Source organism: Saccostrea echinata, unplaced genomic scaffold (genome assembly GCF_033153115.1).
Source record: "Saccostrea echinata isolate AGI-Se365-2 ecotype Australia unplaced genomic scaffold, CSIRO_AGI_Sech_v1 ptg000057l, whole genome shotgun sequence".
Classification (NCBI taxonomy): domain Eukaryota; kingdom Metazoa; phylum Mollusca; class Bivalvia; order Ostreida; family Ostreidae; genus Saccostrea; species Saccostrea echinata.
In genome coordinates, this window is record NW_026889806.1 from 5,349,643 (window position 1) to 5,374,604 (window position 24,962).

Sequence of the window (24,962 nt, forward strand, 5' to 3'; positions counted from 1 at the left end):
AAAAAGAATTTTCCTCGTTTAAAGACAAGATTCATATCAAATTTATAAAGATTCATACAGCAATAAAGAAAACCTTTTTTCTTGTTTAATGTCTCCTCTTTAATGGCTCCTCAGCCAGGAAGGATAACTCTTTCTTTTGTTTATTAAGTTAAAAAGTCTCAAAATGAAGCTTGAAATTGTAATCTTTTTCTGCAACAATTTTCATTTCGTGCATCTAAATGTGATTCAAGGTTTTTTGAAGTTTTAGAAGCAGTCTTGTAAAAAGCTGACAGATGTACTCCATAAAAGTACAAAAATAAAAACTTTTTTATAGAAATCGAATTTCCTTTAATCTAGCCTTAAATACAAATGTTTATAAACAAGATCTGTGATAATTTTCAATAGTAGTAAAAAACTTTTCATAATATGTTTTATATATCAATTGAAATAAATAGAAGAAAAAATAACTATGAAAAACAAAAAAATTCTCCAAATGCCTATTTTTTTCCTGAAACATATTTGTCGTTAAATTTTCATCGAGAAAATGCATAGCAGGTGTTATAATTTGCATATCCTGAAATACATTTGAGATTTGACATTTTCCCCTGCATAATATGATTAATTTTAAAGATGAATTTGAAAATTAAACATGGGTAAATACATATTACTTTGAGTGATTGCTGAATATCACTATATAAATAAAATTTGTTTGAAAAAAGTCAGCATTTGACCTAATGATACATAGTATTTGCTGATAACGTCATTGTATTTAACATAGAACTTGCGAAATGATGACTTCAAAAGAAACTGTTGATATCCTTGTTTCATGAATTTGATGGTTAATAGCTTGTCTCTTTTTAAAAATTGATCGTAATAAGAGCATACTCTTGATATCGAATCAACAGGGAGACACAAACCCCTTATGCAGCTGATAAGTGTATATTGCTACCTCAGTAAGGAAAGATGATAATAGAAAAATTGAAGTCATTATGTTTTTCATATCTTTTTAAGATCATTTTCTAGTAAAATAGCCAAATATGAAACTGATGTGTCAGACTCTGTGGTGTCTTTCATTTCAAGTTAACTGAGATATATCAATCGAGATATGAATGGCAGTAACTATTGTTAATTGATAGTACGTAGTAGATATGTCGGAATGTCGAGTTAAAGGCCACAACAAGTGTTTTCTTGTTCTCATATAGAAGGTTTGAAATAAATTCTGCTTCATATGAATATAAAGATAGGTTTGCTAATAACGGGGTGCAATTGGTACACATGGGAATTTCCTACAGTTTGCCGGAAGAACTGATCTCCAAGATCTACATAAATACTGTAAATCAGAAACTCAATCATCTTTTTAATATCAACTTCAGAGAACTTTCTGTACAATCAGAATGTTTTAACAAAATAATTTTGCAAGCGACCAGTGAAAAGGTAAGTATATTTAGGAGTTCCATTTTTATCGGAAAAAAAGCTGACTATGAATAGACTTGTAGCAGTATAATACCTTGACTTAAACCTTTATGATAAAGAAATGTTATAAATGACAAGAATTTATGGGGGCCATATAGTCATCCAACAAACGTACAACTTCATAGTTAATGTTTCATATAATTGTCAATCTCCACAAAAAGATTTCTTAAGTTCATCAATCACATAAAAAAGAAATCACTCATATAATTATTTTTGTTTAAAAACAATCTACAAGAAACTAGAGAGACAATTTATAGGCTTAATTAGCCCAATTCATATCGACTTTATTTAGTGCAACTGGTGAAAATGTATTAATAAAGATACATCATTAATCAACTACACAAAATTTTCCTCTTAATTTGATTCAATAATACATAGGGACACGTGTAATAGAAAACATGGATCATTGTACAACAGACATATTCAATAGATTTAAGAGAAGAGAATATATTATTGTTCTCAGTAATGTTTAAATATAACCTCCATCACTGGGTAAACACAAAATAATTATTCTCGCAGATTGCTTCTTCTAGTGTTTCAGAAACAACACCAATATTTCAATTGGAATGTAGTCACTTTCCTTACTGTTAAGGCTAAAAAACAAGATGACAAGATTAGATGCGCAATTTCTAAAAATAATTCTTATGAAAGTGACGATGTCGCAAAGTTATTTTTATGAAGGAAATAATATAAACAAAATGACTACAGTTGTATTATGATTATATCTGGGCTAGATTAATGACTGTTGTAATATTAAGGTCAAGATCTAGTAAATGACTTCAGACTAACTTTTTGGTGCTAGATCCATTATGACGTCATAATCAATTTTAACTTTCTTTTTCCCGTACTTTATGACTCTAGTAGAATTTTGTAGAAAATAAAGTACTTTCATAGAATTCAATTTGAAATCATGTGAAAAGTAATCCCGATGCCTATATTCAATTTAATATTATTTTAAAGAAGAGGCCAAGTGCCTACAAATTACCGTTTTCTGAGAGAATGTAGGCAATCTGGATGCATTTCTTTGCCTGATATGGAAAAAAAAACTCCCGGATTCATGACCAGTTTTCTTAATTTTCCATTGAAAATGACAGTTTAAAATATGATTTTTCGTCTTGTTCATCTACAAATTATGCCCGAAACACCTTATCTGACCAAGCTAAAGCTATAAAGCACCATTAAAGAAATTTATTTCTCAAATTTGAGAAATCTGTAGGCACCTTTCATTTACTAGATCTTGACCTTAAGTAGAGGGTATCTTAGTTAATCTTTGCAAAACAGAAGCACTGCGTGCCTCACACATCACAAACCTGTTAATTCGCCAAAATCCTTGGTGTGTAGAATGTTGTAGCTTGGTTTTCTGATTGAAAGAAATCATTATCTCAACAAATTTTATTATACAAAATTAAAGACATGAAATTCATGACAAGTTACATTTTAAACTTTTCCGAGATACGTAAACTATATTTGAAAAATATAAAAGATCACAAAATCCATACATTTTATGATCTGAGCATAAAACACAGATCCCCTAAATTCCATAGTTGGGATCAGTGCCTAGTAGAATTAAAAATCCCCTGTCGACAGGTAAGAAATAGCTGTAGGCTTTAAAATCCAATCCTTTATTTATGAAAAAAAAATTGAGATGACTACTCACTGGGTTCGTAATAATCATAGAGTCTAATGACAGAGGGCTGCTTCTCTGCTACTTTATCTGTGTTGACCATGTATACAGAGGCACACTGATCTTGACGGTCAAACTAATTAGTAAAGAAATATTATTATATACTCTCTATGCTTTTCTCACTGATAAAATAATCATTTATAAGTAAAAATCAGCCGCATTCGTGGGTTTTGATTTAACAATACAGAACACATACCTCATCAAAATATAAGGATAATTTCCTATATCCCATCTCATTACGTTTGTACATGGGGGCTTTAGATGTATCGAGTGTATCCAAATCAGGGGTCATTCCAGAGGGTATTCCGATATCCATCAAAGACATTCCAGAATAGCCCTCTTCCAACCATCTTGCATGGAAAATATAAAACAAATTTTAGTTAAAGATACTACAGAAACTTTGACTCTTTCGGAGTTATATCGATACCAATTCATAGCTACATAATTTATAGATATACCGACTTATACCTTCCACAGACTTTCACCGTGAACCCTCTAGTTGTTTCGTCAGTAAGTGTAACATTCACATCAAAGGAAGACACTTCTATCTTTTCGTCAGTATTGAAATATGAAGATATCTACGACAAAATAATACTTTCTTTTATTTGTATAACTATCATGTTGTAAATTTTGAATTTACTAGGAGGAGGTAAATGCAAAATTTACAACATGATAACTTTGCATTTACCTCCCCCTAATAAATTTAAAATTTACAACATGATATACTAAAAAAGTAAAATGCTTTCTTAATTTTATTATAATTTTACCGTTGCAACTATTGCTGGAATAATACAGTAAATTTGTAAGCCTAAAATTGATTGTATAAAGTCAAAGACCATTAAGGACTGTATCATTAATCTGTATGTCATTCATGTAAAAGCCCGATTTTAAAAACTGTAAGCAAACGAAAAGTTTTGTACCTTTTTCAAAAGTTAATTAATTCACTGTGATCGTAATATTTTTTTTTTTAATTTTAAATCCTTGAAGTTCATAGGAATAGATCAACACAATTGGTATAAACAATATTTTTTGAATACGAAATTCCCAAAATATTCAAGAGATGTCCGGGAGGGCTAGAACAAATTAGAGTAACCAAAAAAGCCCAAAAGCTGTAAAAGTTCCAGCAGATAGTTAAGAATACGAAAAGCTCCAAAAAATGCATTCTCCCATTAAATAGGAAATTTCATAATCAGAGGGCATTCATGCCCCAAATATAAGAGTATATCTTTTTGGCTGCCTTACCATCACCTTTCCAGCTACGCATGTGCGTAGTTCTGTCCGTTGACCAATGAACCCCAACATGACATCACACTCAAATTAAGGTATACCCATGAATATAACATTTTTGGACTCTCTTTCTGCACCAGAGGATTTCTTGCCCTAAACTCTTTTTCATATGTAATTCAAAATTCCCAATTTTATTGTTCCTAGTCAAGTATCTTAATTAGTAACTTTGATTAATAAGTATCGATAGGATTGATCGGTCTATTTTGATCAATTCTATCACAAAAGAATTTACAAAATTGAATTCATTGTAGCAAAATCATGCTTCAATTTTTTTTTATAACAAGATAAATAGAGTTCATGAAATTAAAATCCTTTTTCTTATTATAAATTCAGTGTATGTTTTACACTATAAATGTCCATCTTGGTACAATTATCTTTTTTTGCTGTCACTAATACGTTTACTATTAAAACCTATAATAATACTGATACGAGTATACTCAAAGTTTAAAGTGTTTAAATAAATATCCGTTCTAAAAACTATAGGTTTACAAAATCCTTCAATTAAATAGCTTCAATAACGGTTAAAACTAGATTAACTACAATCCGATATTAAAAATAAAGGAAATATAAATGTGGATAAATATTTAATCATTAGACATGAAGTTTAATACATACTTGTATATCACGCCACAAAGATCAGAATAAATAGTTTTTGATAGACACGATTTTAGAAAAAGTTATTTCCCGTTGGTCGCCATATTAGAGGTATACAAGCCCGAATTCCTTCATTATTAAGCCAATTTAAACTTGTCATACTGGGCAATTGAGTAGAGATAACATAATTTTTCTTACGAATGTATGTTAACACAGGCTTCCTTTAATTCGTATTTTTAGTATTGGAAAGATTTTTGCCCTTTTATCTCTGCAATACTAGTTTAAAATTGGTTGCTCAAAGAGGAAAATTCGCAAGTTGGACCTCGGAAATGGTGGCAAAGGGAAGTAACTCGCAGGGAAAATATGTCATACGAAAACTATCTATTGTGAGCATTTATAATATTTCCCCTACCTCCATCAATGCTATGCCAGTTCCGTTAGCTGTGACGTCAAGACGTCTTACGTCCTCAGGTATCTGGGACAATAAAACATTATATAATTACAACAATCTTGAAAGCTAAAGATAACAAAATGTAAGGATCTCAAAAAATCTTTGCACAATACAAATCTGTAAAGAGGGCATATAAGCGGATCCCAGGATGTTCCAGAGGTGGGATCGGGTGCCTAGGAAGAGTAAGTATCCCCTGTTGACCGGTTACGCACGCCGTTTGCTCTATGCATTGAACAGGTAGACGGAACATTCAGGTCAAAATCAGTATAAAAACAAAGGCCCAACCATTGGAAGAAAAACAGATCAACCAAATTACGACCCAAAGATCCAAAAAACGAACAAATGAAATATGTGGAGATAACGAATATTTTTCGAGCTCAAAAGTCAGTCAAACATACAAATGTTATTTTTTGCTTACAAGGTCATTAAAAGGACCATAGAATTTACGAAATGTCGACTTTAAAGGAGGTTGTTAAAATCCCTTTAATAACACTTATCTGTCAGTAGTGTGCACCGGTTTCAAAAATGGATTGTAATCAGAACATCCGGTAAAGTATCTAATAGATTGTGATAAGTAAACACCATATATGGTCGAAAGCGGGATATTATTGACGATGAAAAAGTCAGTCATCGCGTTTGTCAAACAATTTAGTTGTTAGTTGGTCCTTATCGTCTTTAGTCAGTAAAATATCGAAATACGTATGAAACAGATGTGGAAGACTCTGCAGTGTCTTTTATTTTAAGTTCACTGGGATATATCGAATTGACTATTGTTAATTGTTAATACATCGTTGACATATCTAATTGTCAAGTTGAAGTTCTCAGCAAGTGCTTTCATCTACTCATGTGGAAGCTTTTGAAAAAAAAATTGCTTCATAAGAATATAAAAACAGGTCAGCTAATAAAGAAGTAAAATTAGTGCACATCAGATCTTCAACAGTTTGTTGGAAGACTTGATGTCTAAAGAATTCAGGAACTCCAGCATCATTTAATATATTCTTCGTAGTATTTTTATGTAGAATCTGAATTTTTCACAAAGTAATTTTGTTGATGACCAGTCACAAGTTAGGAAATTTTTCAACTTCCATTTCTATTGAAGAAGCTGTTGCATGAAAAAGGCTAAGTTTTAACTGGTTGTAAAAAACGTCCGTTTTGACTTTCAAAAAAATCGGCGATTTTTAATTTTTTAAAAGTTATGTGGAGTTTTACAGAATCCACATCTGATTTACACAACTTTTAAAATGTGCTGTAGCACCCTATATCTTAAGTTTTTCCTTAACAGTAGTTAATATTTTTGTACGGAGTGAGGATAGGGGCTAAGGGAAGCATTTGCTTGACCCTGTAATGTATTTCTGTTAACAATAACGAATACAATATTTCTGTGTTATATGATTAAACCCCATAACCTGGAAGAAAGTTTTAATTTGCAATTTACAAGAACATACGTCTAATGTTTGTAGAAAGAGTATATTGTCCTTAGTTATTGTGATGACACGTTGGTATGGCGCACTTGGAGTTTTGCTGGTCAGTCTTACACTCATGTTGAAGTTTGGATTGTGTACCAAAGAAGCTAATTCCAGGAATCCCTGGAGAGCAATAACAGTGTCCTACAAAAATGAAATAACACAAGGAACGAGAGGCCCATGGTTCAAATCGCTCACTTGAATTCTATAGCTAGAGAAAAGCAGATATCAGTTCAGAATTGAAAATTTGTTATATACTGTTCCTTTGTGCATATTTGGATAAAACTTGAATCTATACTAACTGAGAATACTTTCAAATCAATATAATTAATTGTGGTTTTGCTGTTTATAGGAAAAAGATTTTAAAGATACATAGCCTATCTACACTCCGACCTACCCTTGGGGTATTGATTTGAACAAACTTGATTCTTCACCACCTGAAGATGCTTTTATATTCAAAAAGTAGCTAAGAATAAAAATAAATAAAGTATATTAGACAATGGATTATTCAACCTGTGTTGAAACAAATTCTCCTCTTGAGTTACGCTGTGAGATAACCCATTTGAGAACAGGGGGATCTATATCCTTGTTTATGGCGAATCCCAGCAGAGCATATGCTGTGGTTTCTATGTCGACAGCCTTGGCCTGGTAATTAGGAGGAGGCCATCCCTTCCACTGAATACCTGTCTCTGGTTTGGACCAATATTTAAGTCCATCTAATGAAAAAAAAAAAAAAAAGAAAAAGAAAGAAAAAGCCCCCACTTTTCTTGAAACTTACACTTTTTAACTTTTGGCTAAGTTTTGTAAAAACTGAAATGGAGGCTATTACAATATTCATACCTTTGAAAGTAGCCTTAGTATTTAATTTGCTAAACACTTTATTGACTCTTGGGCTGTTGGTGATCTGGAGAGTGTACCCAACGAGAGCTAATTCGTAAACATCCTCCATTAGATCTATATCACCTTCCAGGTAAGCTCTCGCTTTCTGTATTGCTCTTCCTGTCAATGCAGACACCTTTAGATGCAAAAAGTTGATAAGAATAATTGATTAATATGACATTAACCAATTCTGTGTCAAAAAATCAAGTGATATGTAAAGCTTTCGTTTTGATCTCTTTATGAATGATAATACATAAATATTTACAAAGAAATTTTTTATACAGTGAACTTACTCCTTGAATGACCTCTGCTTCCTTGAGAGCTATTAGAGTAAAAGCCGTGAGGGCTCTTTCACTTTTTGCTGATCCTCCCTTTGAAATAATAAATAGTTATTGAAATTATATTAAGTGTTCTTAAAAAGTTTCTGGAAGATTATGGTGGGTATTTCTAATATTACAGGTGAATCCAAAGAAACAAAACATTTTTTAAGTCTAGTCTATATATGTAGTTATATTTCATCCAAGTCTTCACTTAAATTATAAATATGTAGAAATATCTTTTTTTTTCGATTTCGTGAATAGATATTTTGAGAAACCAAAAAACAAGCATTTTGAGATATTGCATATAAAATATTAGTCACCTACCGATACGTGTAATCTGGTTCCCCTAAAACAATTTAAGAAGCCGTAATTCCGTCAAAATTCTTTGAAGCGGAACAAAATGCATACTTGACCTATAACTTATCAAGGTAAACCGACAAACCATAAAAAGCTCAATATCTGCAAGTATTTAGGGGGAAAGTGTGGAAAACCAAGTGGGTAATCTGGTCACCATTAGAAATTAAAAAGGCCATCATTCAGCTAAAAATCATCCAAGGCGGAACAGAATGCAAACTTGACCTGTAACTCATCAAGGTACACTCACATACTAAAATCAACGCAATATCTGCAAGTGATTAGAAAAAGAATGGAAAACCAAGTAAAACAGACTTACAGACTGACAGAAGGATAGACAGACATATGGACAGATAGATAGAAAGACAGACGGACAGACGAGGAGAGAACCTATAGTCCCCTACGTTTTAACGACACTGATAAAACAGTGTAATATGTCATCAGACATTTTATATACCCCTAGTGTACCTGTATCTCCTTAAGTAAAACCCTGCCTGGTTCCCTGAACGTTCCAATTTCTCTCTGTTGAGAGACAAGCCAAGTCACGGCTTTCTTTACGACATTCTCGTCAATGAAGATAAAATCAGAAGCGTGAGAGAATGACTTCACAACAAAAGCAGTCAACCTGTAACATAATTTATTATCACTTATTTACTTAAATTTACAGTGGCTAGCAGGTTTTCGCTTTACTTTGCTTATTATTGATACTTTTCTAAAAAAGATATTTAAATATTTCCTTCAAGATATGGAATTACATTTCGTTTACTGAAATAACATCGATCAAATCAGTTCAATAAAAGGTTAGAGTTAACATTATTAATTCTCCAAGGTAAGTCTTTTGCTGAAATAACATCAAATCAGTTCAATAAAAGGTTAGGGTTAACCTTATAATTGATCAATGTAAGTCGTTTGCTGAAATAACATCAAACAGTTCAAAAAAAGGTTAGGGTTAACATTATTATTTCTCGAAGGTAAGCCGTTAACTGATATATTTGGCTTACCATGTTGAGCCTGACTTGTCACTTTTACCAAAAGCACTGAATGACCCGTCATCATGTAAGTACGTCAATTCCTTTTCATAACCTGTTAAACGGAGATAAAAATGAATTACAAACGTTTAGTTGTTTGACACATTATGTCTTCAACAATGGTGCTTTAAATGCTGCAATTAGGACACGTCTAAAAGACATACGGGACAAGTTACAGCCTATCAACTTACTTTTAATCATGGTCTCCTTTTCTTTCTTCTCGAGATCGGCTGTGAGCTTATTTGTAGTTTTGAGGTACTTTTGTACAAAAATACTAGGAGCAAAGTTCACCATATTCTCTTCTCCAGTTTCACCTGGAGACTTTCGTCGCCAGTCTAGACCATTCAAGGAACTGCCTATCACATTACCTGCGGGGAATAAAGTTTGGCTTAGAAATATATCAATATATGATGAAAACTTCTCAAATATCTGATTTAGAGAGTGTTGTGCTTTATCGTATATTTTTTTTTATTTGGCATGAATTTAAAATGATCAAACATTGAAAAAACATTGAGTCAAAAATCTTTAGACCGCTTATGTAATGCTTTAAGATAAAGAACAAGTTTTCAATCCTTTGTGATTGTGTGGTCCGGGTTCGATTCTCGTTCGCCGCGCAGCGTCAAACCTAAGACGTAAACATAGGTATTGACTGTTCCTTCGCCAAGCTCCCGGCACCAGAAGAAAGTCACGGGTCTTTCGGATAAGACCTTAAAAACCAAGGTCCCGTTTCACGGTAGGCGTTGGCATGACAAAGAACCCTCACTGCTCAATGGCCCTGAGTGCCGAGTATAGGTCTAAATTTGAAGCCCTTCACCGGTATATATTGACTCTCTATATGAGTGAAAAATTCTCGAATGAGACGTTAAACCACATACAATCAATCAATCAAGTTTTCAATCCACAAATGTTTTAAATATAGTGTAAACCTTTACCGATAATTGATGTTCTAATACGCCTAGAACCAGCAACAGTATTTTGTGGAAATGATATTTCAACATCTTTTGAGAAGGTCCCTGTGTTAACAGTATTTATCAACACGGTGTTGTTAATTTCTTTTTCCATTCCTTCGGGCTAAAGGATACAAATATAATGGGATATCTGATTTATTTTATATCATAGAGTTAAATATATACAATGGAAAATTTCTCTACATTTTGCAAAATAAAAATATTTAAAACGAAATAGAGAAAGAAACAATGTATGCAGTTTCTCCTGTAAAAGCCTAACCTCGACTTTAAGATATCTGATGACAGCATCACTAGGTCCTGTAGAGATGACGGTGATATTGATCAGAAGATCCCCTGTCTCTGTGGGAATGATAGGGAAATACACAGGGTAGATCTCACCAGCTGACATCTAGAACAAACAAAAAATGTAAAAAAAAAAAAAATGCTTCATATATTTTCACTGTTAGAGGTCTGCATATTATCTCACAATTCATTTTTATATATCAACTTTTTGACGATAGACAGAGATATCACATGCATATCACAAAAATAATATTTCACTAAAAATCATCAAAAGAAAAGAGATGGAAAGTATACAAATATTCGGAAAAATGTTTGCTATATATATATACACGATAATAAGACTTACGTTGAAAGTACGGCCAACTTTGGCTGAGAATCTGCCTTTCTTGACCTGATTGTCCTGTATATAGGTCACCAGGTTCTTGAAGCTTTCATTTTTATTAATTATTACGAGAACCTTAAAAAAGTAAAGTAACGAAAGTAAACAATCTGTGTATAAAAATAATTTTAAAATGTCCTATCCAAGTAAAATATAAAAATTAACGATTTTAATTGGGTAGAAAATGTCAGCACACGAACAATTAAGACAATTAGACAGGAAGATTATTAATCTCATATCTACCCTAACATCACGTTCCAGATAGTTGAAGACATTGGCCTGGAGGACCACTAGTTCCCCCCGTGTAACTGAGAAAGGCATGGTCAAACTCACAAATAATGGTTTGAAGACTTTTATCTGCAATCAGCAACATAAAGAAGAAATCATTAAAAGTTGTTCATTTGTAATCACAGTTCAATTGTGAGCAGAAATAAACAGATGAGGACAGTTTCCATGTCCTGCCTTTAACATTCCAAAATAAATACTATGTTTAAATAACTTTTATATAAACAATGTTCAAATAAACGTGATTGCAAATCCTTTATTTTCATCATTATATTAAATGCCAAACAAATCTTTTTTCGAGATAAATGTTTAATCATTAGACTTGCAAAAGGATTACAGAAAAAAGGAACTATTGATATATTTTCTAGTTCTTTTTGCTGCGTAAATAATATCTTAAAACACAAAATGCGACATGTGGGTGCATTAACATGAAAAACGACACCGTGTTTATTGCTTACATTAACAGGAAAACAACGAGGTAGATATTACTTACATTAACAGGGTTTGCATGCAGACCCAGTCCAGATTTAGAATTGACGACAAAAGCTGTAACAACCCAGGTAGTGATAGAATCGGGTACAGTCACACGTAGTGATGCTCTACCATTTGCACTGTAAAAAGAACAATTAAAGGTTCTTGAGTAATTTCAGATATTTTCAATATAATATAATTAATATTTTGAATGTTAAAGCTGAAGATAACGAATAGTGATCAATCTCATAAATTCAATGAACAAAACGAATCGTGAACAGTGCGTAAATGCCGAACATGGTTAAAACCAGAGGTGGGATCAAATGCCTAGGGAAGATCCCCTGTTGATTGTTGACATGTTCAGTACTCTATAGTCAAATTAAGTAAAATCAGTGACCTTACGAACAGTATGAAGCATGTTAGATAATATACCACCCAACTGTATATAGTTTATATTTATAAACAAGACATTATAATGACCTTTGTATATGTGAAAAGCTGACTTTTAACGGGGTTGTTGAAAACCTTGTAACATCACAATTTTTGTCAATAGCTTGCCTCGGTTCGAAAATTGATCGTGTTTAGAGCACGTTCTTGCATTTCAAATCAGTGATCCCTTCTTCTTGGGTAGTTTTAAAATAAATTTTGCTTCATGGTAATATAAGAAAACAGATCGGCTAACTGATGACTGAAAATGTTTGAAAATAAAATTCTTTCATCAGTTCTTTGGAGTATTTTTAGAAAGCATATTTGATTTACACCTTCACTTAAATATGTTTTTGCTTAAAATACTAATACTTTTCCTTTAAAATAGTTTCAATTTTTTAATGAGTAAGGATAAAGGCTTTGTTGAATATTTACTGGATCCTAAAATATATTTCATTTCTTTTTTTGCAAAGAATTTAATGAAGTTTTAGAATTCAGTATAGGTATGATAAATCTAACTCACTTAGTTGGCCCTGGCCAACAGTTTCATACGACTTATCAGCATTTGAACATATATTGGATGAAAAGGAAAGACGGTTTCGTTTACCAAACCAGCTAGAAACATTCCCAAGGTATTTTTTTTAAACAATTTAGTGTCAAAGATTTGACGCTTGTGTCAACATGCGTAAACGCAAATGGTAGCTATAAGCTGTATTAAGTTTGCGAATCGCATTTCAAGTACCAGAATCTTCTTATTAGTCTTTATGACTTCATATAAGTACCATTTTATGAAGTAAACACAAATTAATTCCAGTTTCTGATTGACAATATCTATATAATTTTTATAGATCAGTCTTCCAACAATTTGTCGGAATTTCCATGGGCACCAATTGCACCCCGTTGTTAGCATATCTATTTTTGTATTCATATGAACAAGAATCAATTTATTCAGAAACTTATATATAAGAAGAAGTGAACATTTACCATTGCCTTCAAATCGACAATTAGATATATCAGCTATTATCAAATAGTCATACTTCTATTCATATGTCGACTCAATATATTACAAGAATGTGTGATGCTGCTTTTTAAGGTGGCCTTTTTTTTTTTTTTTTTTTTTTTTTTTTTTTTTTATAAATCAGTAAAATATATTGATATCAGCATATTTGAGTCCACTTACATGTAAAAATTGAACATACGTAGATCAGATATTGCAAATTCACACCTAAATATGCTACATCTCTGATAAGAAAATGTATAAATAAAATATAGCAGAAACTCAAAAGAAAAAAAAGAAATGGAACAATGATTACAGTATGTCAAAATGAGGAAAAAAAACCCCTTGGGTTTCAAATATTTTGAAAATTTGAAAAATTTTAACTCAAAAAATCAGAGGAATCAGAGGATGACGTCATGATATTTGACCTTTGTCCTTATAAATGACATTAGTCTTTACTGCACATTGAGTGAAAACTTCTTCTACTTACGTCCAATTATCAATTATCTACTACAACGCAATGAAAAGTCACTTTATTTAGGAAAGCGTGCCCATACATAATTAGTGACCTGCTGTTGACAGCCTACTAAAATAGGTAGCATTTTTGATTAATATTTAGAATTTTATTTCACATATCAATGTGAATATAAGGAATCACTGTCTAGTTTGTTGAAAATGCATTAGATGATAATGTTGCAGTGTATTTTACAATTTCTCGGCTCTTGTTGACAGCGTTAACGGAAGTTGAATTTGACCTTACACAAACATTTCAATGTAAATCTTATACGGTACCAATTATGATGCACCAAGTGCGCATTTCGACAAATTATGTCTCTTTAGTGATGCTCGTACTAAAACATTGGAAATCCGAAATATTAAAATAAAAAGAAACCTGGAAGAGCTGAAAAAGGGTGCCAAAGACTGGAGCTAAATCAGAGTTACCAATAACCTTTTGTTTTTGTAGTAAAATATCCAATTATGAAACAAATGATCAGACTCTGTAATATCGTTATTTCAAGCTCACTCGGATACATCGAGTCGATATGTGAATGGCAGAAACTTTTGTTAATTTAAATACTTCGTCGATATATCTAATTGTCGAGTTAAAGGTCACAGCAAGTGTTTTCTCCTCTCATGTAAAAGTTTTTGAATAAATCCTGCTTCATATGGATACAAAAATAGGTCTGCAACTGGTAACCATGGAAACTACAAGGGAAATTAATTAATTTTTTTTAATGTTTTAACAACATCGTTAGACTCCTTATTTTACATAGAAAGACGTCCTATCAGTACTTCATATTTGGTGTACAAAAATATTGACCTACAACTAACTCCTGACTGCAAAAACTAATAAAATGAAGCTTGAAATTGAAATCTCCATGCAACAATTTCCATTTTATGCATCTCAATATGATTCAATGTCCTTTGAAGTCTAGGAAATTTGTTCACCATAAAAGTACAAAAATAAAAACAGGTTTTATTTTTATTCGAATTCGAAAAAAAAAATCAAATTTCCTTCAATATAGCTTAAGATTCCAAGTTTTATTAGCATTATAAAGAATTAGAAGTGATCTGTGATATCTTGCAATGATAGCACAAGCTTTTTACAATATGTATTATGTAACAATTGAAGTAAATAGAAGATAAATTAGTATAAAAGTATTAAAAACATGCAGTTTTCTCCAAATGCCTGGATACCTATAGTTATTTAATTTTTCAATTTGAAAATGTATAACGGGTCTTTTATTTTGCATTTCTTGAAAATATATTTGAGATTTCATAATTTTCCCTAAATAATGTGATTAATTAACTATAATGATGCACTTTAAAGAAATACCATGGGTAAATACACATTACTTTCAGAATTCAGTGACATTCAATTACTCAACTCCTGATTTTCAGAACCTGAGGATCGGACTACCTTAACTTAAGAAAAGAATTTAATTTTACGAAAATTCATGAGGCTTCATACCGGCATATTCCATGAAGAGCATTAGCACTTCATGATAAATATGCAGGCGTAAGGCGTAGTCAATTTATCCCATGAATTTTCAAAAAAATTAAAATTCATATCTGATATTTACATTACTAATATGATGACTGACCGTAAATAATTTGTCATTTAATTATCATTTTTGAAACGAAATAGTTTGCACTACAGTTTTGACGTCAAGTTATTATGACAGCACAATAATCAAATATTCCTGCTAGTCCACGAGAAATGAACCGCTCTCTGATTTGTGAAGAACCGTACAGAAAATTCTTGGAAAAGTATATAACGTCATTTTTCTAAATCATCAGCTCCAAACAAACAAAATATGCTTATAATGGAGTAACATCACCTACCCCGTGCTGAAGTTGCTCCAAAGCCACGTTTCTGGGAAAAATTTTCTCACGCGTGGGAGGGATGAATGATAATTTAGTTCTGGTCCGACAGAAGAGGAGACTCTATCTATGTTTTCCTTCATTATTGGAAATACAACCGTCTGTGCAGTATCACTGAAGCGACGAGAGTTTCTAGGAAAGATTGGACGAGTGAAATGCTTCCCTGTAATGTATGGTTAAAGGCAAAGTTAAAAGAAAATCAAGAAAAAATCCTTTGCACGATATTCCTTTCAATAATTTATATTTGTATTCCTCATGTATTTTGCTTATAAAGTCTGAGGAAAGCTACGGCATTCAAAATATCATAACACGGACAGGGGGTCAAAAGGTTACAGTATACGTTTTATTTTGACGTCACAAACGTTGAAGCCGTGGATGTGCAACGTCATAAGCGAAAATCAAAATTCATGCTCATATTGAACAAAAGCTGTTGCAATGGCTCTTCCATTAAATGTAACTTACCCGAAGGATAATACAGACTTTTGAAATAAATATCAATTTGCAGTCAAGGAAAGGACTTAAAAATGCAAATATAAACATTGAATCATTATTTTTTGAAAGATAGTCTCATAATTGCAACGGTGTGTGCAAACAAATCTCCATAACGCGCTAACGCGCGTTACTCAATTTGTTTGCATACACCGTTGCAGTTATGAGACAATATCTTTCAAAAAATAATGATTCAATGCTTAAATAAATGCCATGCATTGATGTCAATAAGAATGATTTCGATAGTTTATAAGTTTTTAAATTAGATAAAAATATCTGTTATAAATTCCTATTTATGCTTGCAACGGAAAAGGCAAAATTTAGATTAAATCGTAAAAATATGCAAATAAGTTATAAATTATTAAAATATTTTTCGTGTCAGATGAGTAGTTTAGAAACGGGTACAAAAGGAATAAAATACTTACTAGACCCCTCATACACTAAGGCGTCAGAAAGTACTGCCATTTGATTGTTCTGCAACCGGAAATCTCTTATGCATTAAAACAATTATCTTGCTCACGAAATTCCATAGAGATAATTCCATAGAGATAATTTTTATAAACATGAAAAGGAAACAGAATTTCGAATACCGTGAGATATATATTCGGAAAGTATTCTTTAATTTCATCTTAGTTTAAAAGTACACACAAATATTTATAAATTTCTTTTGCAATGTACACAAGAAAAAATTGCTAACGCACCAATCAGTATTTTTACATTGCAAACAGAACTTTTGCTTAATCGGCACAAGTAAATCTAAAATGATATATTGGCCAATTTAGTCGGATTTGCTGATGTATGGTTTCAATACAAGAGCCTGAAATAACCCTCTTGCTTTCAAACCAATTTTTCTAAACCGATTGCGCACATTATCTGCACTGATATGAAGTTGCCAGTTAATTATATCAATGGCGGTCTGTTTACATTGGAACAGCCGTGGTATCCCTGTTTCTAAAATGATGAAAAGTAACCTTTCAATCATGTCACCTAGAATCATCCAGTGATTTGGAATCCGCATTTGGTCCAATGTACTTCCAATTTCCACAGATTAACGTTGCAACCTTGCAGTAATTATAGCGTGTATATTGAATGCATACATAGAAGACATTTTCATATTTGTTAATCTAGTCGCAGCAGTTTTTAACTAGAAGAATAAAAAAAATTATTAAACTTTTAAAAGTTATTTCATAAACCTTGTAAAGGCACTGCAGACACTCTACTCACTGCCCTACTATGCCCTTCTATGATGAAATAATGCATAAGATTTTGATGAATGCAAACAAAAACAACACAAATCTAGGGGGAAAAACTGGAAACTGATTTCTCCAAGAAGTGTGAGCACGATTTTAATGCATTGCTATAAGGTTGTTACGCTTCATTTAATATTAAACTCATCAATCAATATTGGGACTTAACTGCCTTACTCTTACAATGGTTAACACATTTATACATCAACTTCATCCTGAACAAGTTTTGAAATAGTGATTCTATTTTTTAGTGGTGCGTAAGCAATTTTAACGAGTGCATTGTGAATTAATGAAGTAGAATCAATGATTCTTATACAATATTGCAAAATTAAACTCACTCGGAACACAGAATAAGCATCTCTTCCCCTAGATAATTTGGGCCTCCTTCTGTTTTTAGCAGAACGTCCCAAGTAACTGTATAATTCATCAATCACCTACAGCGCATTAAACATAAACAGCATTAATTCCAATATTTGTTTGTATGCTAAAGTACCTCTACTGGACCTATCTATCAAAAGTTGATCAAACGTGAATTTTTAGGTTAGGTATCTGTATTGTTTACCCTGCTTTCGTTGAGGTCATTGTCACTACGTTCAATCAGAACACTTTTATCCACTGCCAACAAATGGACAGTAGAATCCGGATCCGCTTTGACGGACACTACAACTTCCTTTCCCGGGCGTGTCTCCTGAACGTCAGAATTAATGTCGACCTGTTCCATGCGGAAGGACAGCCTGATAATTTACCTCTTTTGAAGGTTATACATGTACACAGAGAATCATTTGAGATCTTAAAAGCCTAAAAATATCAGTAGGTTTTTTCTGTATGAAACTCTTAGAATATTGAAGAGGGATAAAATATGTCATCTGCTATGTAAAATAAGGTAATGTTTTGAAAATATTTGTGAATACCAAAAGCGACCTACTTTATTTTTAAAGATGCCATTGACAATGAAACTTGTTGCATCTGTAACGACTTCTCCATCCTCTCTTACATAATAAACACTTAGGCTAGCCTCGGGTGTCATTTCTGTCGTTATTGGTAAAGGAAACCTCTTTACTCTCGAGAATTGCATATTGACTTCCCCTGAAGCTACTATCTCGCCTTTAGAAAGGACCTGAAATTCCAAGATGTCACCAATAAATCCAATTTTTTTTTCCTTCTAGCGTTTTAATTTAATTTTCATCGTGTGCAATGTTTTTGTGAATTAATAAAGGTTTACTAGGACCAAATAAGTATATAGTATTTAATAAAAGATATGTACGTTTTTCTGTTCTCATTAAATCGAAGGTGATCCAAGAATTAGAAATATTACATAAACGAAATGTTATGGTTTCAGCCAACAAGGCTTGTAACAATATCGTCTTTGTTTGCAAGGCTCATTATTTAACTGTATTTTAGAACTTGGTTTAAATTCTGCTTTAAGAAATCCAACTTATACTCGCAGTTCACTTTCTGAAATTCTTCAAAATCACATTTCAATCATAAAAACTTTTAATATTTCAGTCAACCAAGATGAGTTTGATCTACCTTACCTATATTGGATTCCTAAACTTCATAAAAATCCTTACAAACAGAGATGAAATATATGGAGATAACGAACAGTATTCAAGCTCAAAAGTCCATTAAACAATACAGAATAGGAGCAGAGCAAACACGGACCTCCAAAACATCAGAGGTGGGATTAGTGCCATGGAGGAGTGAGAATCCCCTGCAGACCGGTCACACCCGCCGTGTGCTCTTTGTCATGATCGGGAAATAACGGTAAAATCCGTCGACAATTCAGTATGTAAATAATGGCCTAACAATTAGTATGAAAAACGTCAGTCAGCATTTGACTCATGATAAATTGTATTTGCTGACAAGGTCATTGTATCGACCATAGAACTTACGAAATGATTACTTTAAACGAAACTGCTGATATTCTTGTTTCATCAACTTGTTTGTCAATAATTTACCTCGTTTTAGAAATTGTACATACGTAGAGCATGCTCTTTGTGTATCGAATCAACTAAGAGATATGTCAATGATATCTAAAAGCCTGGACTTTAATTTATCGTGGGGAATGGTTGTGCATAATGTTGAAAAGTCGTAAGTTCTTAAGCTGTTGATTTTGGTAAATTCTTGTGATTTCAAATTTTCCAAAAGCTCCTTGGAATTTTTTAAGATACATTGCGTGGTCAAGCGAATGCTCTACTACATGTTAGCCCCTATCCTTACGCCTTGCAAAATTTTAACTGCTGATAAGGAGAAACTTCAGACGTACTGTGCTACAGCATATTCCAGAAGTGATGTAAATCAGATGTGGATTCTGATAAACTCCAAATTTTTTTTTACAAAATTTAAAATCGCAAAATCTTTCAAAAGTCAGTATCATCAAAAGGTACAACTTTTCTATAATTTATACAATTATTCTTCACGATAAATTAAAAACTAAGCTTTTTGCTATCATAGACAACCGTTTTTTTCAATAAAAAGGGAATTCGGAAATTTTCCTATTGTCTGACTGGTCATCAACAAAATCACTTTGTTAAAAAACACTCTGATATCATAAGGATGTTTTGAGTTCTTCATTGACAACATTTATATAGTACTGTACAGTAGGTTAAAATCGCCATTTGTTCAATTTGCAGCAAATCGCGGTCGTTTATACGAAAATCTTTTCAACATTACAAGTATTTCCCTTTCGTTATTGTGCCGATTCTAAAACACCGTACTGATCCTGATTAACAGACAAATTGTTCAGTTGTACGATTTACAATGTTATGCATTCAGATAAATTTTCTTATTTCTTTCTTTCTCAATTTTTTAAAACTTTTTATTTAATATTTTTTAAATACATATGAGTCTATACTCAAGTAATTTATTAAGTGATTTTAAGTCGTATATCCAAACCTATTAACATTCATGTAAAAAAAGAAGTCCTTTGGCAGGTGTTCGTTTATAGGTTTGTTTTGAGTAGAGTACAGAGTAGTATTTACTGCATTATATTTAAATCCCCCTGAATCTAAATCAGTTGTCAGTACCGATAGTCAAAATGTTGAACTGTTAATAAATTTGAATTAATGTGTAACAGTGTTGCCTTTACTACGTAAGTGTCTTGATTTATGATAATAAAACTGAGTGATACGCACGGGTGAAATCTAACAATGAATGTTGTATAGGTAATTACATCGCACCTTAATTTACTGGGTGGCAGGATCAGATGTTAGTTATAGACGTTTATTTATCAAAATTTTAAGCTTTAAAAACACCAATGACTACGTGTTAGTGGTTGATCCGTACACCCGCATGATTAGGAAGATAGTCGACATCGTTATATTTATTACTGTTTTTATGTTTGCAAGGAAACACAGATAGAATAACAGATATCGGTAATATTTCTATTTATCCGTATAATTTTTTGAAGAATTGTTCACTGTATGTTGAATTCGAGGAATTTTTATTTCCTCGAATATATCGAAAATTAACTCTGCGGGTTAATTTCCTGCTGTACAGTATTCGGAGATCAAGTCTACCAACAAACTGTTGGAATTCCGATGATAATTATGTTCCTTTATTAGCTGACTTGTTTTTATATTTACATGAAGCAGAATATATTTAAAAACTGCTACATGAGAAGATGAAAATACTTGTTATGGGTTTCAACTCGACATTTAGATATATTGACGATGTATTACCAATTAACAAGTTACTTCATTCATATATCGATTCGATATATCGTAGTGAAAAAAGACACCACAAAGTCTGCCACATCTGTTTCATTTTTAGATGTTTTACTTACTATAAACGATAAGGGCCAACTAACAACTAAACTGTATGACAAACAAAATGATTTCACTTTTTCGGTCATCAACTTTCCTTATTTATGTAGTAATGTCCCGCTATCACCTGCATATGGTGTTAACATCGCCCAACTTATTCGATACTTAAGAGCATGTTACAAGTACGATCATCTTTAAGCCGAGGCAAACCACTGACATATAAGTTGATGTAACAGGGATTTCAACAATATCGTTTAAGTCGGCATTTCGCAAATTCTCTGATCGATTTAATGGCCTTGTTAGCAAATGTAGCCTATCATTGTGTCGTATTTTGACTGACTCGTTTCATAACAGTTGTTAGGCCTTTGTTTTTATACTGAATTTGACTATGTAATGTTCCGTCTACCTGAACAATGCATAAGTCTATCGGCGGGTGTTACCGATTTACAGGAGATGCTTACTTCTCCTAGGCACTTGATTCCATCTCTGGGATTTCCAGGGTCCTTGTTTTATGCCCTCTCCACAGATTTGTATTGTTTATAGATTTTTTTAGATCGATCACTGTTCGTCTTCTTCACCCTTTTAATTCAAAATACCTTACAATTGAAAGTGGACAGAGGAAAAATCTCACACCTGGTAGTAAACTTTTGGAATACGCTCAGTTGTCTCGATTTCAAACGTTGAAACAGATCCAGACTAAAGATAAAAAGTATTCATTAAAAAAAGAAATTATCTTGAAGCGTAAAATTATGACCCATATTAACTCCTTGTTTTCGTGAAAATCTGAAGATAGCAAAAAAAGTCTAGATCATAAACAGAATACAGGCTTAAATAAAAATAAAATAATGCCTTTCGAAATAATATTGAAAAAAAAAACTTGTAAAACAAAATTTTCCTCAAGTGTTTGTAATTGAAAACGAGTTATACTAATTTGTAACTCTGAAGCTTTTTTTTTTATTTTTTTTTTTTTAAATTGATAAATAAAAATCAAGGCATTCAATACTAACCTTTTGTCTTGAGTCTTTCTCAGTTTACGGTATTTGGAAAGGTATAAAGTTCAAAATTCAATTCAACAGTACAAAATTGAGAACTTCGCTTAAACTCACACTTGGAAAAATACGAGGGCCATTCAGTAAGTTATGCAACACAGTTTATCATAATAAATGTAGAATTATTTTTAAGTTACATATTTTTTTTTCATAGTCGAAAAGATCTATTAAAAACTTCTGATTATAGAAAACCCCAATCTGCCGCTATTCTCCTTGCAAAGAAATTCACTTTTAAAAGTAAACGTAGGCACAACAATAAGCTGAAAACTGTTTAAAAATTACCTCTTTTAAGAAGATGGATATGAGGGCGTATGTGAAAACTGTGTTCCATTTCAAAAATCGTTGAAGAACCCGAATTAAAAATTTGTTTATTGTGTGGAAGGACTAGTCTTTAACGCTATTATTTCCATATGGATTATGAAAAATTCAGTAAAAAAAAAATGATAAACTTGGATGATGAATAACAATAACGATACATTGGTTACTTTCTGTAGCTAAAAAGGAAGATAAATGATAAAATGAGGAACCAGAGAGAAACTGTCATACTATTGTTGTAAAGAGAAGCAATGGATTTGGACAAGTCTTAAAGTTTTTTTTTTACTCAGTATGTTAACAATAATACATATACATACACCCAAAGGAAGAACCATCAATGTTTACTATAAATGTCAAAATTGCAGCTGAAAAAAGTTAAGCAGATTTCATGTCAAGAAAGTCTAAAGTTACCCCAGGGTAGTTTTTCTTTACTTGACAGCGCTGCCCCAAATAAGCGTGAAAATAAAGGAAATGTTGAAGAAAGTAAAGTTTACAGAGCCTAGTCATCCCCATATTTGCTAAATCTCAGTCGCTGAGAGACCTTTTTATTCCAAAATCGCATGAAAACAAGAAAAGGAAGACTTTACCATTTCATATAGGCCATAGAAAGAACTATTCATCTTTTTCTTTTTGGCATCTCTAAATACGGGTATCCTGAGGTTTTTTGGCCATGGATACAAAGACCTTAGACATGTGTAAAGGTTAAGAGGGAATACTTTGAATAAAAAATATGAAGAAACTTTCTCATTAACTCTTCTTTAGATGACCTTTTGCATTACTTATTGAACGAACCTCGTAGAAGACGTTGCACACTCAGAAATGTACACAAACTTTAAAGATTAAAAACAATTTTACCCTTGGAATGCCACTTGGATCTAGCGAGACCTGTATGAAGCTGTCACTGGGCGAGTTACTTTGACGGAGGCTAGTGAAAGCGGTACTATCACCAAAAAGTGCCTGCAAGTAGAAAATGGAGTAATTATAAAATTTAAAGTTTTGTAGCACCTTAAGTTAAATACGTTAAAGTTGTAAATAAGAAAGACGTCGCGCATAGTATTGAGTAACGTAATTGTGTAACTTGTAACACTAAAAGATGGGAGCTAGTAGTTTTTAGTCATTTTTTTCGTTTTGACCACATGGATCTTTCCGCCTATTTGCACAAAACTTCTATAATGTCCTGTGATGATTTCTCACAAAATTCATTAATAAATTTCCAATACTAATAATAATAAAATTTGCAAATCAAGAAGTAGACACATGTTTCTTTAAAAAGATATAAGCAAGTATTTGAAGAGAAGGTAGAGTGATTTTGATGTCTAGTCAGTTTTGTTACTATGACACAAATAAGCGTATTATGATATTTTACGAGACGTATATCAGAGATGTGAGCTCTTTTCTGTTTTAAGTGGAATACTTGTTATCGATAAAAATCTTATTTTCGAAATGTGCAAATAAATAAAATTTTATATAAAAAATAGAAAGAAGTTAAAACTTTTTAAACAAAACAGCAAAAATTGGATGTCTAGTCTAACTTGTTACGCATTCAATTTTTAACGTTTTCGTGCTTAGACAACGTACCGTCAAAAAAATTTACTTGCAAACTTGTTATTTTAGGGGAAATACAATTCTGTCATCAGCAGAATAAAATATCAATTAGTGAAAAAAGAAGAAAAAAAGAGAATGAAAGATGACAAGACAATAATAAAAAAAAAAAATTCTCGTAAGAAAAAGTCAACATTTCTGAATATTATACTTTCATTTAAATTAGTTGAATCTGATTCGTCGAGAAGCATTTATTACCCGTTGAATGATGAAGCCACGCCCTTCAGCGAAGCAACAGTCAACATTGCTTGACGACGGGTGATATTCCAAAAAATAGTGACTGCGCAGAATTTATGCGCGCAAGGTTCACTGTTATATGTATTTGTATAAAACATTCAGTATAATATAATATTATACTTTCATGTAAATTAGTTGAATCTGATTCGTCGAGAAACATTTGTTAAAAAACACTATTACCCGCTGAATGTTGAAGCCACGCCCTCCAGCGTAGCAACAGTCAACATTGCTTGACGACGGGTGACATTCCAAAAAATAGTGACTGCGCAGAATTTATGCGCGCAAGGTTCACTGTTATATGTATTTGTATAAAACATTCAGTATAATATAATAAATATTGCATGTAGTTGAGTGTAACATTGAAAATTTTCACCCCTCGAAAACCATTGTCAACCTCGGCTGCGTCTCGGTTGACAATGGTTTTCTTGGGGTGAAAATTTTCAATGTTACACTCAATTACATGCAATATTTATATATTGGGACGTTTTAGTACTTTCACTTAAACATAAACTTTAAACGTTTTAATGACGCTATTTTGACGTTACAAAATGGGC

At 32.2% G+C, this 24,962-nt stretch overlaps 1 protein-coding gene across 1 annotated transcript in view; it reads right to left on the reverse strand.

Moving 5' to 3' along the window:
• Positions 1–24,962, reverse strand: part of LOC133174079 (CD109 antigen-like) — an 80,297-nt gene that overhangs the window by 50,646 nt on the left and 4,689 nt on the right. Inside the window, exons 3-25 of the mRNA XM_061309120.1 lie at positions 23,425–23,526; positions 21,839–21,901; positions 18,367–18,558; positions 18,004–18,153; positions 17,780–17,875; positions 16,620–16,668; positions 15,667–15,868; positions 11,920–12,037; positions 11,385–11,498; positions 11,109–11,219; positions 10,740–10,868; positions 10,445–10,583; positions 9,704–9,880; positions 9,486–9,567; positions 8,953–9,109; positions 8,104–8,181; positions 7,772–7,946; positions 7,445–7,647; positions 6,914–7,075; positions 5,430–5,492; positions 3,605–3,714; positions 3,333–3,486; positions 3,110–3,212 (exon numbers count right to left, since the gene is read on the reverse strand). Of these exons, the coding sequence (XP_061165104.1) occupies positions 3,110–3,212; positions 3,333–3,486; positions 3,605–3,714; positions 5,430–5,492; positions 6,914–7,075; positions 7,445–7,647; positions 7,772–7,946; positions 8,104–8,181; positions 8,953–9,109; positions 9,486–9,567; positions 9,704–9,880; positions 10,445–10,583; positions 10,740–10,868; positions 11,109–11,219; positions 11,385–11,498; positions 11,920–12,037; positions 15,667–15,868; positions 16,620–16,668; positions 17,780–17,875; positions 18,004–18,153; positions 18,367–18,558; positions 21,839–21,901; positions 23,425–23,526 (2,929 nt within the window). The remainder of the gene's footprint in view (positions 1–3,109; positions 3,213–3,332; positions 3,487–3,604; positions 3,715–5,429; positions 5,493–6,913; positions 7,076–7,444; positions 7,648–7,771; positions 7,947–8,103; positions 8,182–8,952; positions 9,110–9,485; positions 9,568–9,703; positions 9,881–10,444; positions 10,584–10,739; positions 10,869–11,108; positions 11,220–11,384; positions 11,499–11,919; positions 12,038–15,666; positions 15,869–16,619; positions 16,669–17,779; positions 17,876–18,003; positions 18,154–18,366; positions 18,559–21,838; positions 21,902–23,424; positions 23,527–24,962) is intronic.